This window comes from Lactuca sativa, chromosome 6 (genome assembly GCF_002870075.4).
Source record: "Lactuca sativa cultivar Salinas chromosome 6, Lsat_Salinas_v11, whole genome shotgun sequence".
Classification (NCBI taxonomy): domain Eukaryota; kingdom Viridiplantae; phylum Streptophyta; class Magnoliopsida; order Asterales; family Asteraceae; genus Lactuca; species Lactuca sativa.
The window spans coordinates 19,656,821-19,670,178 of NC_056628.2; the positions used below are offsets into that span (position 1 = coordinate 19,656,821).

General features: G+C 35.8%; 2 protein-coding genes across 3 annotated transcripts; one reads left to right on the forward strand and one right to left on the reverse strand.

Annotated features, from left to right (window-relative positions):
* The first annotated feature begins 1,172 nt into the window (after window positions 1–1,172).
* On the forward strand, window positions 1,173–3,330 carry LOC111885097 (cytochrome P450 711A1). Its single transcript, XM_023881386.3, has 4 exons — window positions 1,173–1,533; window positions 1,733–1,885; window positions 1,974–2,826; window positions 2,910–3,330. The coding sequence occupies exons 1-4, from the start codon at window positions 1,262–1,264 to the stop codon at window positions 3,237–3,239; spliced, it is 1,608 nt and encodes a 535-aa protein (XP_023737154.1). The 5' UTR covers window positions 1,173–1,261; the 3' UTR covers window positions 3,240–3,330.
* Window positions 3,331–4,567: 1,237 nt separating this feature from the next.
* Window positions 4,568–7,803, reverse strand: LOC111885100 (probable magnesium transporter NIPA9). Of its 2 annotated transcripts, none has more exons than XM_023881390.3 (9): window positions 7,585–7,803; window positions 6,636–6,734; window positions 6,354–6,483; window positions 6,098–6,186; window positions 5,884–5,940; window positions 5,709–5,767; window positions 5,482–5,602; window positions 5,248–5,396; window positions 4,568–5,154 (listed from the first exon to the last, which is right to left on the reverse strand). In XM_023881390.3, exons 1-9 carry the CDS (start codon window positions 7,693–7,695, stop codon window positions 4,944–4,946), a joined length of 1,026 nt encoding a protein of 341 aa, XP_023737158.1. In that variant the 5' UTR covers window positions 7,696–7,803; the 3' UTR covers window positions 4,568–4,943. The 2 variants fall into 2 exon arrangements, with proteins under 2 accessions (XP_023737158.1, XP_023737159.1); XM_023881391.3 differs by lacking the exon at window positions 7,585–7,803 and adding an exon at window positions 7,366–7,566.
* Between the last annotated feature and the right edge of the window lie 5,555 nt (window positions 7,804–13,358).

Here is a 13,358-nt window from a genome sequence, read left to right on the forward strand (position 1 = left end):
GATACTATTTTTTAATTAATTTGGTTAACGAATGTTTTGATGCCTTTACCATATAAGTGACACTTGTTTCCAATATCTCAACAAAAAATGTTACGTTATTGAACTATTTCTTGTGATTGTACGCATCACTGACAGTAGTTCTTCACCCTTGAAAACTTTGACTCCTAACTTGCAGTGCATAAGATTAGTGTGCAACATATTTGTGACCAAAACTTTGACTCCTTTACTTTGCACATCAACTTCAGTCAGCACTTGTTATTGTAGCTTATGAATCATGTTCACGTTCATTTTTTGTATGATTGATAACTTGGTGAATTTTATAGGAACAAGTTGCAAATATTCTTAGTAAGCATCGATAAAGTCTTACACCAAAATTATGTCATTCGGAGTACAATATATACATGATGAGTCTTTCATTATACAGCATTGCTAAACATGGATATCTTATCTTGAAGATGGTGGAGTCCCAAACGAAAATCAAAAGGAATTGTAACTGTTGCTTAAAGCACAATCTTTTGGTTTTGTTTTTCTCAAAACAAGTGTAACAAATGATGAGAAACAATGAGCTGGAATATCTAGTCAATAAAGTTTTTTTCAATTTGTGACATCTATAACATTGATATCTAAAGATGGAAGATGCATTTGCATTGCAGCTCGAGATGGTGTCTTAATATGCATTTTCATTGTTATGAGTTAAGACATTGAGTTATTCAAAATTGTGATAGACAGTGTTTCAAGATCCAATAACATACCCTTGCCTATGAAGAAGGAAAAATTGGTTCATTTAACCGAGTTTAACACTTCAAAATTTTCATATTTTATTGTTCATGACAATCAGCTCGACACATAATTTCTTGACATAAAATCTGGTTTAACAAGTTTTATGAAGATTGTAAAGACTCAATTGCATAACAAATGGTGTTAGATTCATCAAGAACCTGTGTTGTAAGATGTTGACAAACATATTGAAAAGATTTCAAACTGTATGATCTTGTTACAAGTTGCAAAAGAATTAATTCGATAATTATATTATTATCTTTGGTAACATATAAGAAATGTATGACGTGGATACATACCATAAAGACGACTCCCTAGTCCCTACCCCACACAACCACAACCACTTCGAATGGGAATAATGACAAGACAAACTGCTTAACAAGATGCCAAATTCAACCAAAACCATCCGCCATTTGATTCCCTTTTTGTCTTTCCATAAATACCCTTTTCGTCTCCACTACCCTAATCATCTCTTTCTTTTCAAATGGAAACATCAATCTCTAAACTAATCGCACAGTTTAGAGGATTGATTCCATTAACAACACCACCTTCCTTCTCCTTGTCGTCTTCTTCATCAATATTCACGATATTGGCCTTGGTAGCTGGGATTTTGGTCTACTTTTATGGACCATTTTGGGGTGTTCGGAAAGTACCAGGTCCGCCAGCCATTCCCTTTGTAGGACACTTGCCTTTGCTTGCTCAACATGGTCCCGATTTGTTCTCTCTTCTCGCCAGCAAATATGGCCCGATCTTCAGGTTTCACTTCCATTTTTGATTTCTATCCAATCATGGAGTATATCATATCATATCATATTGTGGTTTCTAAAGTTTGCTAATTTTGACAAGAAAGTCAAACTGTTTGTCGTATTAGGAAAAAGATGAGTATGAGAGTGAAATGAACAGAGTCTGTAAAGTCAAAATTGGTCAACTTGAATGTTGTGTAAATGTTGATCAGGTTTCATATGGGAAGACAGCCATTAGTGATTGTAGCTGATCCAGAGCTATGCAGACAAGTCGGGATCAAGAAATTCAAAGAATTTCCAAACAGAAGCATCCCTTCGCCTATCTTGGCTTCCCCACTTCATCGGAAAGGTCTCTTTTGGATAAGGTACCTCTGCATTCACAACTTGTACCCTGCAACTACGCAAACTTGTACTAGCTCACACGAACGATCGATCTCAATTTCTCAATTTCAGGGATTCAAGATGGTCAACAATGCGGAACACGATACTCTCAATGTACCAGCCATCACACTTGGCAAAATTAATCCCAATGATGCAATCATTCATCGAAACCACATCTCAGAATCTCCCAATCGAAGAGGATCAAGACATAAACTTAAACGAACTTTCACTCAAAATGGCTACTGATGTGATCGGAAAAGCGGCTTTTGGTTTTGATTTTGGCCTCTCTAAACCTATCCACCATCAACACAACGATACCCAAATCGACTCTTTCATCAAGCAACACATCTACTCTACAAAGATGCTCAAAATGGACTTGTCGGCCTCGTTTTCAATCATTATAGGACTCCTTCTCCCGATACTCCAAGAGCCCTTTCGCCAGATACTCAAGAGAATTCCGTACACCCTGGACTGGAAAATTGAAAGAACAAACAAGAACTTGAATTGTCAAATTGATGAGATTGTGGTCAAGAAGATGGAAGACAAAGAAAGAGGATCGAATGATTTCTTGTCACTGATATTGAACGCAAGGGAATCAGAGACTACTACAACAAAATTATTCACACCAGACTACATCAGTGGTGTCACATACGAGCATCTCCTTGCTGGATCTGCAACCACATCATTTACACTTTCCTCCATTGTTTATCTGGTTTCTGGGCACCCAGAAGTCGAAAAGAAGTTGCTTGAAGAGATCGATGCATTTGGTCCACACGATAAGATTCCAACTGCTGATGATCTTCAATCAAGATTCCCGTATCTTGATCAGGTGGTGAAAGAAGCAATGAGATTTTACGTAGTTTCTCCATTGGTAGCACGCGAAACGTCAACACAAGTAGAGATAGGAGGTTATGTTCTCCCCAAGGTACTTCCTTTACTGCATAACTTACAACTATCCATTCAAATTCGTTCTTCCATTCTTATTTCTTTCATTTTGTTCACGAACAGGGGACATGGGTGTGGTTGGCGATTGGAGTTTTAGCAAAGGATCCGAAGAATTTCCCGGACCCGGATAAATTCAAGCCCGAGAGATTTGACCCGAACTGTGATGAAGAAAAGCGAAGGCATCCATATGCCTACATACCCTTTGGGATTGGGCCTAGAGCATGTATTGGTCAGAAGTTTTCTTTGCAGGAAATTAAGCTCACTTTGGTTCATTTATACCAGAGATACGTCTTTCGACACTCGCCTAATATGGAAACACCTCTAGAGTTTGATTTTGGGATAGTTCTTAACTTCAAATATGGTGTCAAGGTTAGAGCCATTAAACGAACATGATGCATTGATGCTAGCGTTGTCTCTTGATTGTAACCCCCATCAAAAATCTTGTGTAATAAAAAGATTGGAATGTATCGAAAGAATTATGTCAGAGGATTATACTGATTGACCTTTGATCATATCAAAGTATACTCTCACAACCCACCAAGCTCAAGACGTTGTACATGAAAAATGAGTTGGAAATTCGGAAAGTTGTACACAAAATTAAGAACCTTCAAGAAAATGGAAAATGACGAAAAAAACACTATATTTTTCCAATTGTTCGATTTAACCTTCAATTTTTAATAAGTTCCAAAAAAACCACCAACTTTTGGTAAAGTGTTTTAGTGTGACCAATGTTACCTATCAGAGCCTATTTTAAGCACGACAAAAACACTATATTTTTCCAAAAGTTCATTTAACCACCCATAAATTGGTGGTTAAACTCAACTTTTAGAAAAATATAGTGTTTTCTTTTTTTATACCATTTTATCAAAAATTGATGGTTTCTTTGGAACTTATTAAAAATGGATGATTAAACCAATATATATATATATATATATATATATATATATATATATATATATATATATATATATATATATATATATATATATATATATATATATATATATATATATATATATATATATATTGGTTTTTTCGTCATTGTCATTATCCCTCAAGAATACAGCGGAATGCCACTGTGTGTATAATCTTTGTTGTAAATATTCTTGCAAAGTGTCCATTGAAGAATATGTATGTTCGGTTGATAAGTTGTTGGTCTTTAATTTCTACACGTTGTTGTATTGTTAGCCACTCATATTGATACTGTTGATGTTGATAATCTTTTTGAAATGGTTCACCTCTTGCAATGCACTCATGCATTCCATCCGTAAGTCGGGTCAGAGTCACCGACATGTGGCCACAGGCCACCACAATCTACTTCCAAAGAGGTCGTGCAGTCTATGTCTCTATGACATGTCGCCATCAACTCACCCACTTCCACAGACCCCACAAAATGCGCATACAAATTGGCATGTTAAACTGGCTCTCATTCTCATACCGCTAATACCACTACTGTTCCTTGCCCCTAATTTAAACAATGTTGTCCTAAAATAATCAAGAGATAAAGATAAAGTAAACATTTTTACGCATCCTAACTCCCAAATAAAACATCTTCTAAATATCCAAATGCTAGGTCCGTTACTTTGCACATCAATTTCAATCGGCCCTTGTTAGTGTAGGTATGAATCATGTCGATATCATTTTGATTTTGCATATGATTGATAGCTTGGTGAATGTTATGAGAAACAAGTTGGCAAATATTGTAAAAGCAACAACAACTATGCCATTGAAAGAGGCTTCCACCAAAATCATATTATTCCAAGTACAAATGTAGTATTTGGACATGTAGTTAAGCTCTAAACAATTCAAATACCTTCACAAAACATTTTTGTAATCATAATCCATACACATCAAGCATAGTAATTGCCTGTTATAACACCAAGATTTGTAAAACAAAAAAAAAATCTTTGCACCCTCATAAGCTAACAGATTTGATAGGGGAAAAAGTCTTGTATACATAATGAAACATCAAGCTCTAATCGACTCAAAACATGTATACTTCTCTATTTATGACCGACCTCCTAAACATTATAGCTGTGCATCAACATCAATAAGTCGGACATTTTCATCTCATTTTTTTGACCTCTTTAATTTCAATCAAGGTTTTGCTTTCGATGGAGATGTTACCAAATGATGCAATGTTGCTGCCTGGATGATTGTACTCGGGTTTGAATTTTGATCCCGGCTTCTTAAAGAACTCGGTTGCCGAGATCCAAAATTCCGCTCCACGGGTCGCCACTTCCGCGGTAGAAAACGAATCAACCGTGTTGATGTTACCAATAAAATCACTCCCGTAACTATTAGCAACCTGTGCATTCGACACCAAAAGGAGTATCAGCAGACAACAGACAACAGATAACAGACAGCAGACAGCAGACAGCAGACAACAGACAGATATTACCATCCAAGTAAAAGCCAAAGACGGGAAGTTGGACTTTCGGGCAAGCGTTCTCCAAGAGCAAGCATGCCAGCAAGTACACCTGTCACAATTGAAGCCACAGCAGCACATGTGGACACAACAACTGCTCTACCATGCTTTAATCCGCGGGTCTGTTTATACAAAATAATATTCTTTGAATTAGCAAAATTAGCAAAAGGGCAAAATGGTAAATGGAGTAAAGGATATTTGAGAGACCTGGTAAACAAACCCTGAAGCACTACAGCATATACTGATTGAGATGCAAACAGGAACAAGCAATGCGGAGAATCCCTGCTCCAGGAATACAAATCCCATTTTTGAAATTACAGATGCAATCCTGCATTCGATATATACGAAGGATTATAGAAAAGGGCATTCTTGTCTTTTGCATATAAAATTTGTTCAGGCTGAAAATACATATGGTACTTGAAAGAGAAAAATACCCGAACAAAATGCCAGATTCCAAGCCGTATATGATCTCCTCAACAACTTCAGATTGCATCTGCATAAAATCCCAAAATAGTAAATACACACACATATATATATATATATATATATATATATATATATATATATATATATATATATAAACTTTTATTGAAAAACAAGGATACTAACCAGTTCTTGCTCTCTTCGCTGACGTCTGTAAATACGAAGCCATCCATTCAAGAGTACCTACATTACATAATACATATAGAAAGAGTCAAAGATGTCTCTTTTATACTTACCTAAAATATTGGTAATTTTGTACAAGTAAATAGATTTCATTTCAAATAAAAACTAATAATATTAGCATCAAAAGGACAAATAAGTTGAAGAATAAGATACCTACAAACAAAAATGCAACACCACATGCCACCCAAGGCAAGTGTAAGATAGATATTGAGGAGGCCTTTTGCTCCTCTCCTCCAGCACCAACTCCTGCATACATATACAAAAACCATATAGATTAACTTCAAGTCATGATAAAACTAACATATAGAGAACATATATTCTTAACACTCTTAAGTTACTTATAGTTATTATACCACATTACCAGAGTAGCTTATATAGTTTTGTTAGAAGACAACTTTAGAAACTCACATTACCTATGGTGCCAAGGCCAGCCAAGGTAATACCCAGCCAATCAACAGCATTCATGACTTCCTTCAGGTAGAAATGAGAAAACACAGATAGAATTGCAAGACCACATCCCGAAACTGGTTGAATCACAGAGACCTAGATCACAGATATATAGCAAATACATGTCATTTATGTTTGCTTATTTTCCCCAAAAGGGTATAGGGATGATATTCCAGATATGTATGAATGAGTAAGATGAAAGAGAACTTCATAATTATAGAGAGAGAAGTTTGATCAAGAAAGCTTACAGGAGCTAGAGATAATGCACGTAACATCAGCAATGCCCCAAAGATATCCATAATAAAGCCTATCAGCCATGGCTTATTAGAAGCATATGCTCTTACCACCTACAAGATAAAAGAATTGCATATCAATTTCAACCCAAAATTCATCATCCACACTTGAAATAAGTCAAAAGCAGACTCTTTCATACAAAACAAGTTGGTCTAAGATAGGAGAATGTTGAAGAATCTAGTCATATCCCAAACCCTACAATAGATTCATAAAGTTCATATTGGGGGTATGACAATTTAACCTACCTACAACTAAAAACTCATTAAAATGACAGGATCAAAACACAATTTCAAAATGAAACTCACAATTGATGCACAGTATCATCACTGGATCAAGTATGAGCATTCTTAGGAAAGAATAATGACTTAAATATTCAATGAAGTGAATTTCATTACCTATTTATGTGGTCATGTTTCTGTTTGTTACCAATTTATTCAGCAGATTGGATTTCTTAACCGTTTATGAGTTCATAAACTGGTAAAACTTTTGGTAACAAATCAAACATGGCTGCACAAATTGGTAAGAAATCAATTGTTGTATAATTTGGTAAACTCATATAACTTGTAAGTCCGCTGCATAGTTATTACCCCTTCTTAGGGATATAGCTTTTCAAATCATCATACTATTTATCAAGAAATTAACCTATTTTCACATCTAAAATATGTAAATCTAAAACCACATTACCTAAGTTCCAAATGCTTAGTGTAACTGATTTGCAAAATAAATCAAGCGAGCAAATGGAGATCGCAGTGAACTCTCAATCAACAATTTAACATTCACATGAACTATGCACAAAAGACCGCTAGCAAAAGGCGTAGATCAAGAGCTTAATTATCTACAAAAGAAAGATGCATATATACACAGACTACCGACAAAGAGAATGGATGCGTAAATGAATCATGCCTTGAGTTTGAGAGAGAGAGGAGGGAGAATGACAGTGCCCTTCTTCTGGAGAACTTTTCCGATGTTGTTACCGGCGGTGGCTGCTACCGTCAGGAAGATCGATTCCCACATCTCACTTTCGAGAGCTCTCTTTCTCTTTCTCTCTCTCCCCCTCTTTTCGGTCTATAGACGGAAGCGTTGGATCATGTATGTTTGGTCGATTGCCGGAATATGCCCCAACTTTCATCCGCTTCCTATTTTCTAATGAAAAAAATTAAAAATTAATAACATAAAAACCATTATTTATATTTTATATATTTATTTTATGTTTTAGCCTAAAATGATTTTTTGTTTTTTATTTATGTTTTAAATTTATGAAAGTAATGATATATGAAATTCATTAATTTTTTTATTTTAATTTAATATATTTTAGCGGCAAACAAGTATATAAAAATTGCTTGAACGTTGATTTATCAAGATTTGGGTGTATTTTGTTTCTGTGAAGGTTAATTGTTTGATTTGGAAGACTTGTATTGGCAGAATCCCCACATTGAAAGCTCTCTTGCGTATGGGTGTTTCAATTGACGACTCCTCTTGTCTATTGTGTTGTGTAGGTGTTGACGAGGCGGACCGTATTTTCATTGGCTGCTCTTTTTCTCGAGATGTGTTGGTGTTGATTATGAGATGGTGCAATATCTCTGCTCGTGACTTTACTTCCATAAGGGAGGTGATTGAGTTTGCGGCTAATTAGGGGAATTGCCCAAAAAAATGGAAGATTCTTGTTGCCATCTTCTACGGGACCCTTTGGTGTATTTGTAATGCGAGAAATGATCAATTGTTCAACAAAAAAACGTACTTATCTGGCCAAAAATAGTAGACGAAGTGATCTCTTTAGTTTTTAATTGGATCAAGTTTAGAGGGCGTTTTGGAAATTGTTGGTGGATTGATTGGTGTTGTTTTCCCTTTAATATTATATAATTTCGTTTCGTGTTTTGTATTTTTGTCGTGTCGTGTCATAAATTGTCACCCCTATAACCTTGATACTTTAGTAACATGAAATATGTAAAACATATTTTATATTGATATATTGAAAAATAGTTATAATGATATAAAATAATGATTTTCTTGACCGAAAGTTGTCATATCAAATATAAGCCAGAATAAAACAAATTTATATCATTATTTATGTAAAATTAAGATGTTTCAATGATATACTTAACTTTGAACTGGATATTCCGGGATAAATATTATGATTAAAAATCAAACTATGCAACTTTAGTTATTTATAAAAATAAAAATTATAATATTAAATCTATTATTTATTGGATGCTAAAAACATGTATAAAAAGGAAAATATATAAAATAAATTTATTAAAAAATTAAGTTTTAGAGACATAGAAACACAATCGAAAAAAATGGTTCGTAAAAATGAAAATTGTAAAAAAAAATTGTAAAGAAAACTAAATTTTCTTGTTATAAAAAACTATTTCTCAAATAAAATTAAGATTTAAAAATATATAAAGACTAATTCAAAAAGAAGGTGGGAAATTAAAAAATGAACCGAATTTGAAGAGAAATTAAAACGTGGGACAAAAGTGTAAAAAGGAAAATCATATGGGGTTTTGGATCTGTCCGGGACAAGTGGGTGGCTTGGGTTATCTTGGGCTCCATTACTAAAATTCGAACCCTACCCTCTTGGATCGCAAAAGCAATACTTGCATTTCTTTTTAAACGGGCATAAAACATTTATAAAGATCATTCAATCGAATTAAAAAGAAACAATATATTATATATTAAGTGCGACATGGCTTTATCTAAAAAAAATTAAATATGAAATTTTAACAATTTGAAAAGTTTGAATTTTTAAGAAAAACGACAAAAATTTAAAATTATTAAAATTAATGAGATTTTATTACATTGAATACATTACATATATAAACATTTTTTAAAAAATATCTTACATATATATTACCTTACATATTATATGTGAAATTTTAATTTAATAAAATGAAAAATACAACAAAATGACAAGTGAAAAATAAAAAATTCAAAAATTCTAGAAAATGTCATGTGTCCAAATTAAGGAGAAGAGGACATGTGTCAAAAAGATTTTGATTTATTAGGGAGATTATATACATATTAATATTAATAAGAGTAGCGCTTACGAAGAGTATAAGTATTCTGGTGTGTTGTTTCCGATTTTTTCTTGTTGGCCGAGATGAGCTCTTCATCAGTTGCTATTAAGTTGAATTCTTTACCTTTTGTTGCATGTTGGCCGGTTGTTGCGATATTCTGTTTCAGTTGTCTTTGATTTTTGGGATATTGCTCATTCCTTACAGACTCTTCCACTTTTTATGCCTTGATTTCTTCTAAAGTTTGTCAGGGGTTAGATTTCGTTTAGTGCTTCTTCGCAAGTTTTCTTTGTATCTTTGTCGAATTAGGGTCGTGTTAATTGCAATCGATTATCCTTGAAGATCACTTCATCTTTGTCTGTCCTTCTCCATCATCTGCTAAATCGATGGCCATAATGGAAGGAACAAGGACGTGTTAGCATTTGTCCAGGTAATCGGCAATACGAGAGCTCCATTGAGCTAACCAATAGTTCTCCTAGTAAGCAAACACGGATATTATAGTAATCAATATTTTTTTAATCGATTTTTCTTTGTAACTAAGTTACAGTTCGATTTGGGTATAACCATGACCAATTTGTGCCGTAATTTTTGAGATTTTTATGTTTACAATAGTTAATTGTAATAGACTTTGTGTTTTTACATGATACAGAGCGAGCATGGATTAGAAAAGATGGAAAACCAAGACATGCATACTGATGAGGGATGTATGGCTCGAAAGGCTCAATAAACAACGAGAGGTTGAAACGAAAAAAATAAAATAAAATAAGAATTCAAAGTAAGAAGGCAGAAGGATGGTCCGATCTTCTCCAATTCGACTCTGGAACTTCTAATGTAAATTTTTGCTTATTGTAATCACTTGATTTTATATTCATACACATTTATGTGCCTTAATTGTATGGATTATAATTTATCTTACCTATCTTCAGAATCCGATAAGCGTAAATCATGAATAATATTTAAAAGTTGTTGCAAATGATCGAACACAATTCCTGAAGTAATGGGACAAAACCAAGACCATTTCAAATCAATATCATCCCATCTCTAATTTATAGAGCAATCTTTCTATTTCTAAAGCAAATAATCTTGGAAACCGAACCATTAGAGGAATATCATCAATCCAATGGTATCTCCAGAATAAAGTATACTTGTCATTACCAATAACACGTTGAACAACATCTCTCGAAATGATCTATTTGTCGTGAAGTTGATTACTAAAATAATAATATATATAATTTGTGATTAATAATTACTAAAATAATATAAATTTAAATATATCCCGCTAAAATAATCTTATCATAACATATATTATAATTAATCATAATTTTACATTTAATTGTAACGACCCAAAAATACGACCCGAAAATTTCTTTTAAAATTAGTAATAAAACTCTGTTCATCAATCGTCATATAAGAATCATAAAGAATGTATCTCAAAATATTTTAACAATTGTCAAATATATCAGAGTATAAACATCCCAGGCTGAACAAATGGTGTGTGCACTGCAATCTTCCCGAGCTCCTCTTTTAAAACTGAGTACCTGAAACCAAAACTGAAAACCATAAGCACGAAGCTTAGTGAACTCCCCCAAACCACCACATACCATACTATAACATATAAAGCATCTACTGGGCCTTGCCCACTGCATCAGACCAAAGTCCGGAAACTAACCAGGGTCTTGCCCTCTGCATCGAACCGAAGTCCGGAAACTGCATCAGACCGGAGTCCGAAAACTGCATCGGTCCGGAGTCCGGAACTAACCAGGGCCTTGCCCTCTGCATCGGACCGAAGTCCGGAAACTGCATCGGACCGGAGTCCGGAACTAACCAGGGCCTTGCCCTCTGCATCGGACCGAAGTCCGGAACTAACTGCATCGGACCGAAGTCCGGAACTGATTGGGACCTTGTCCCCTGCATCGGACCGAAGTCCGGAACTGACTGATCATAACATAGCATAAACATATCAACTAGCATGAATACATATACTGCATACTGCATCGGAACAGAATCCGGAACACATAACATAAAACATGCTTGAATCACAAAGACATCAAGCACTCTAACTACTGCATCGGACCGAGGTCCAAAACTAACTGAACATAGCATATAATCTAAACACATACCGCATACTGCATCGGACCATAGTCCGGAACACATAACTCATACCCTGTCTGTATCACAAAGACACCAAGCATACGGAACTACTGCATCGGACTGAAGTCCGGAACTACTGCTAACTAAACGCGCCGGCATTGTGGCCGTAGACCCGTTCCTACTGGAAGGAAACTCACCTCACACTGCTGAAGTCCCGTAGACACAATCCCACACTGCTGAAGTCCCGCAGACTCCACCCCAGCTGCTGGTTGACAGATTCCCGAACTATCAACACCAAATAACACCCAATTAATAATTGGGTTCTAACACATAACTAAAAATACATGCTTTGGATAATTACTACATTACCCCTAGCTTGGCTTACCCAAGCCCAAGGCCCAAACCATAGGCCCAAAGTCAACTAGGGACTTAAAGCCCAACACATGGCCCAATTTTCCAAATTAGGCCTAAGCCCCTTACATGGGCCTTACCCTAGGCCCATTAAATATTCTAGTCTAATTGCTTGACTTTGGATGGCCCATTAATAACCCGATCATCAAGGCCCAAAAAGGAAGGCCCAACAATAAACCCAAGTGAAATTAGGGTTTCACATCAAATGATAACTAGGGTTAAGTGTTTCTTACTTAACCCGCTAAGGACTTAACACACTAGGGACTTAATCCATTAAGTCTATTATTGCTTTGATTAATTTCTGCCAATGACTATTATTTAATATTTCACTTATTAAATAATTCTCGTGTGTCCTTGATAAATTCCCAAATATTAATATTTTCTCAATTAGCTCATTAAGGACTTAATCCATTAAGTCCTTAAATCTACTAGATAAATGGCATGGAATAGTTTGGGCTTAATTCACAATCCAATCCCAATGGCCCACAAGTGGGCCCAATGAGACTAAGGCCCAATTAATCACAATTAAGGTTTTCTAAACCCTAATTAGGGTTTCCACTCAAACATGGCCCAATAGGCCCAAATCAAATCTCTAAGCCCATTAGGGTTTGCTAGCGGGGCACCACCCACTACCACCTCGGGTAGTGGTGGTCGATGGCGGCTCACGGCGGCGGCCACCACCTTACGGTGGTGATTACAACTAATTTTATTATTAACCAAAATAATTACAATTACAATGTTTGATCAAAACATAACCACACACACTAACACACTAACTAACACACACACACTGCCACACCATGGTGGCCGGTGGTGGTGCTTGGCGGCAGCCACCACCTCACGGTGGTGGCGGTGGCTATTCCCGGCTTTCCGATCAAACAATCCCAATCATACATCACTAAAATAACACACACACACACCCTTATGCTTGGAAAAGTAACACAACCACCACCTGGTGGTGCTTGGCGATGGTAGAACCCCGGAGCGGCGGCAGCAGCATCGTACATCAGTTGCTCGGAGTGGCGGCGGCCACTCGTCTGTTGGGAAACAATGGCGAAGGGTGGTCCGAACGACGCTGGAACAATCGAGTCATACTATGAGCAGCGACAGAAAAAGAAGGAGGAGGATGGCGGAACAAAGGCGACTCACACCGACCCGAAA

Bases quoted from the DNA above. Each gene is read 5' to 3' on its own strand.
- LOC111885097 (XM_023881386.3), top strand. From the start codon at position 1,262: ATGGAAACATCAATCTCTAAACTAATCGCACAGTTTAGAGGATTGATT. The intron at 1,534-1,732 runs GTTTCACTTCCA...AATGTTGATCAG, and splicing joins AAATATGGCCCGATCTTCAG to GTTTCATATGGGAAGACAGC. The intron at 1,886-1,973 runs GTACCTCTGCAT...TCTCAATTTCAG, and splicing joins AAAGGTCTCTTTTGGATAAG to GGATTCAAGATGGTCAACAA.
- LOC111885100 (XM_023881390.3), bottom strand. From the start codon at position 7,695: ATGTGGGAATCGATCTTCCTGACGGTAGCAGCCACCGCCGGTAACAAC. The intron at 6,187-6,353 runs GTAATGTGAGTT...ATATGTATGCAG, and splicing joins GGCTGGCCTTGGCACCATAG to GAGTTGGTGCTGGAGGAGAG. The intron at 5,155-5,247 runs GTAATATCTGTC...TCGAATGCACAG, and splicing joins CTTTGGCTTTTACTTGGATG to GTTGCTAATAGTTACGGGAG.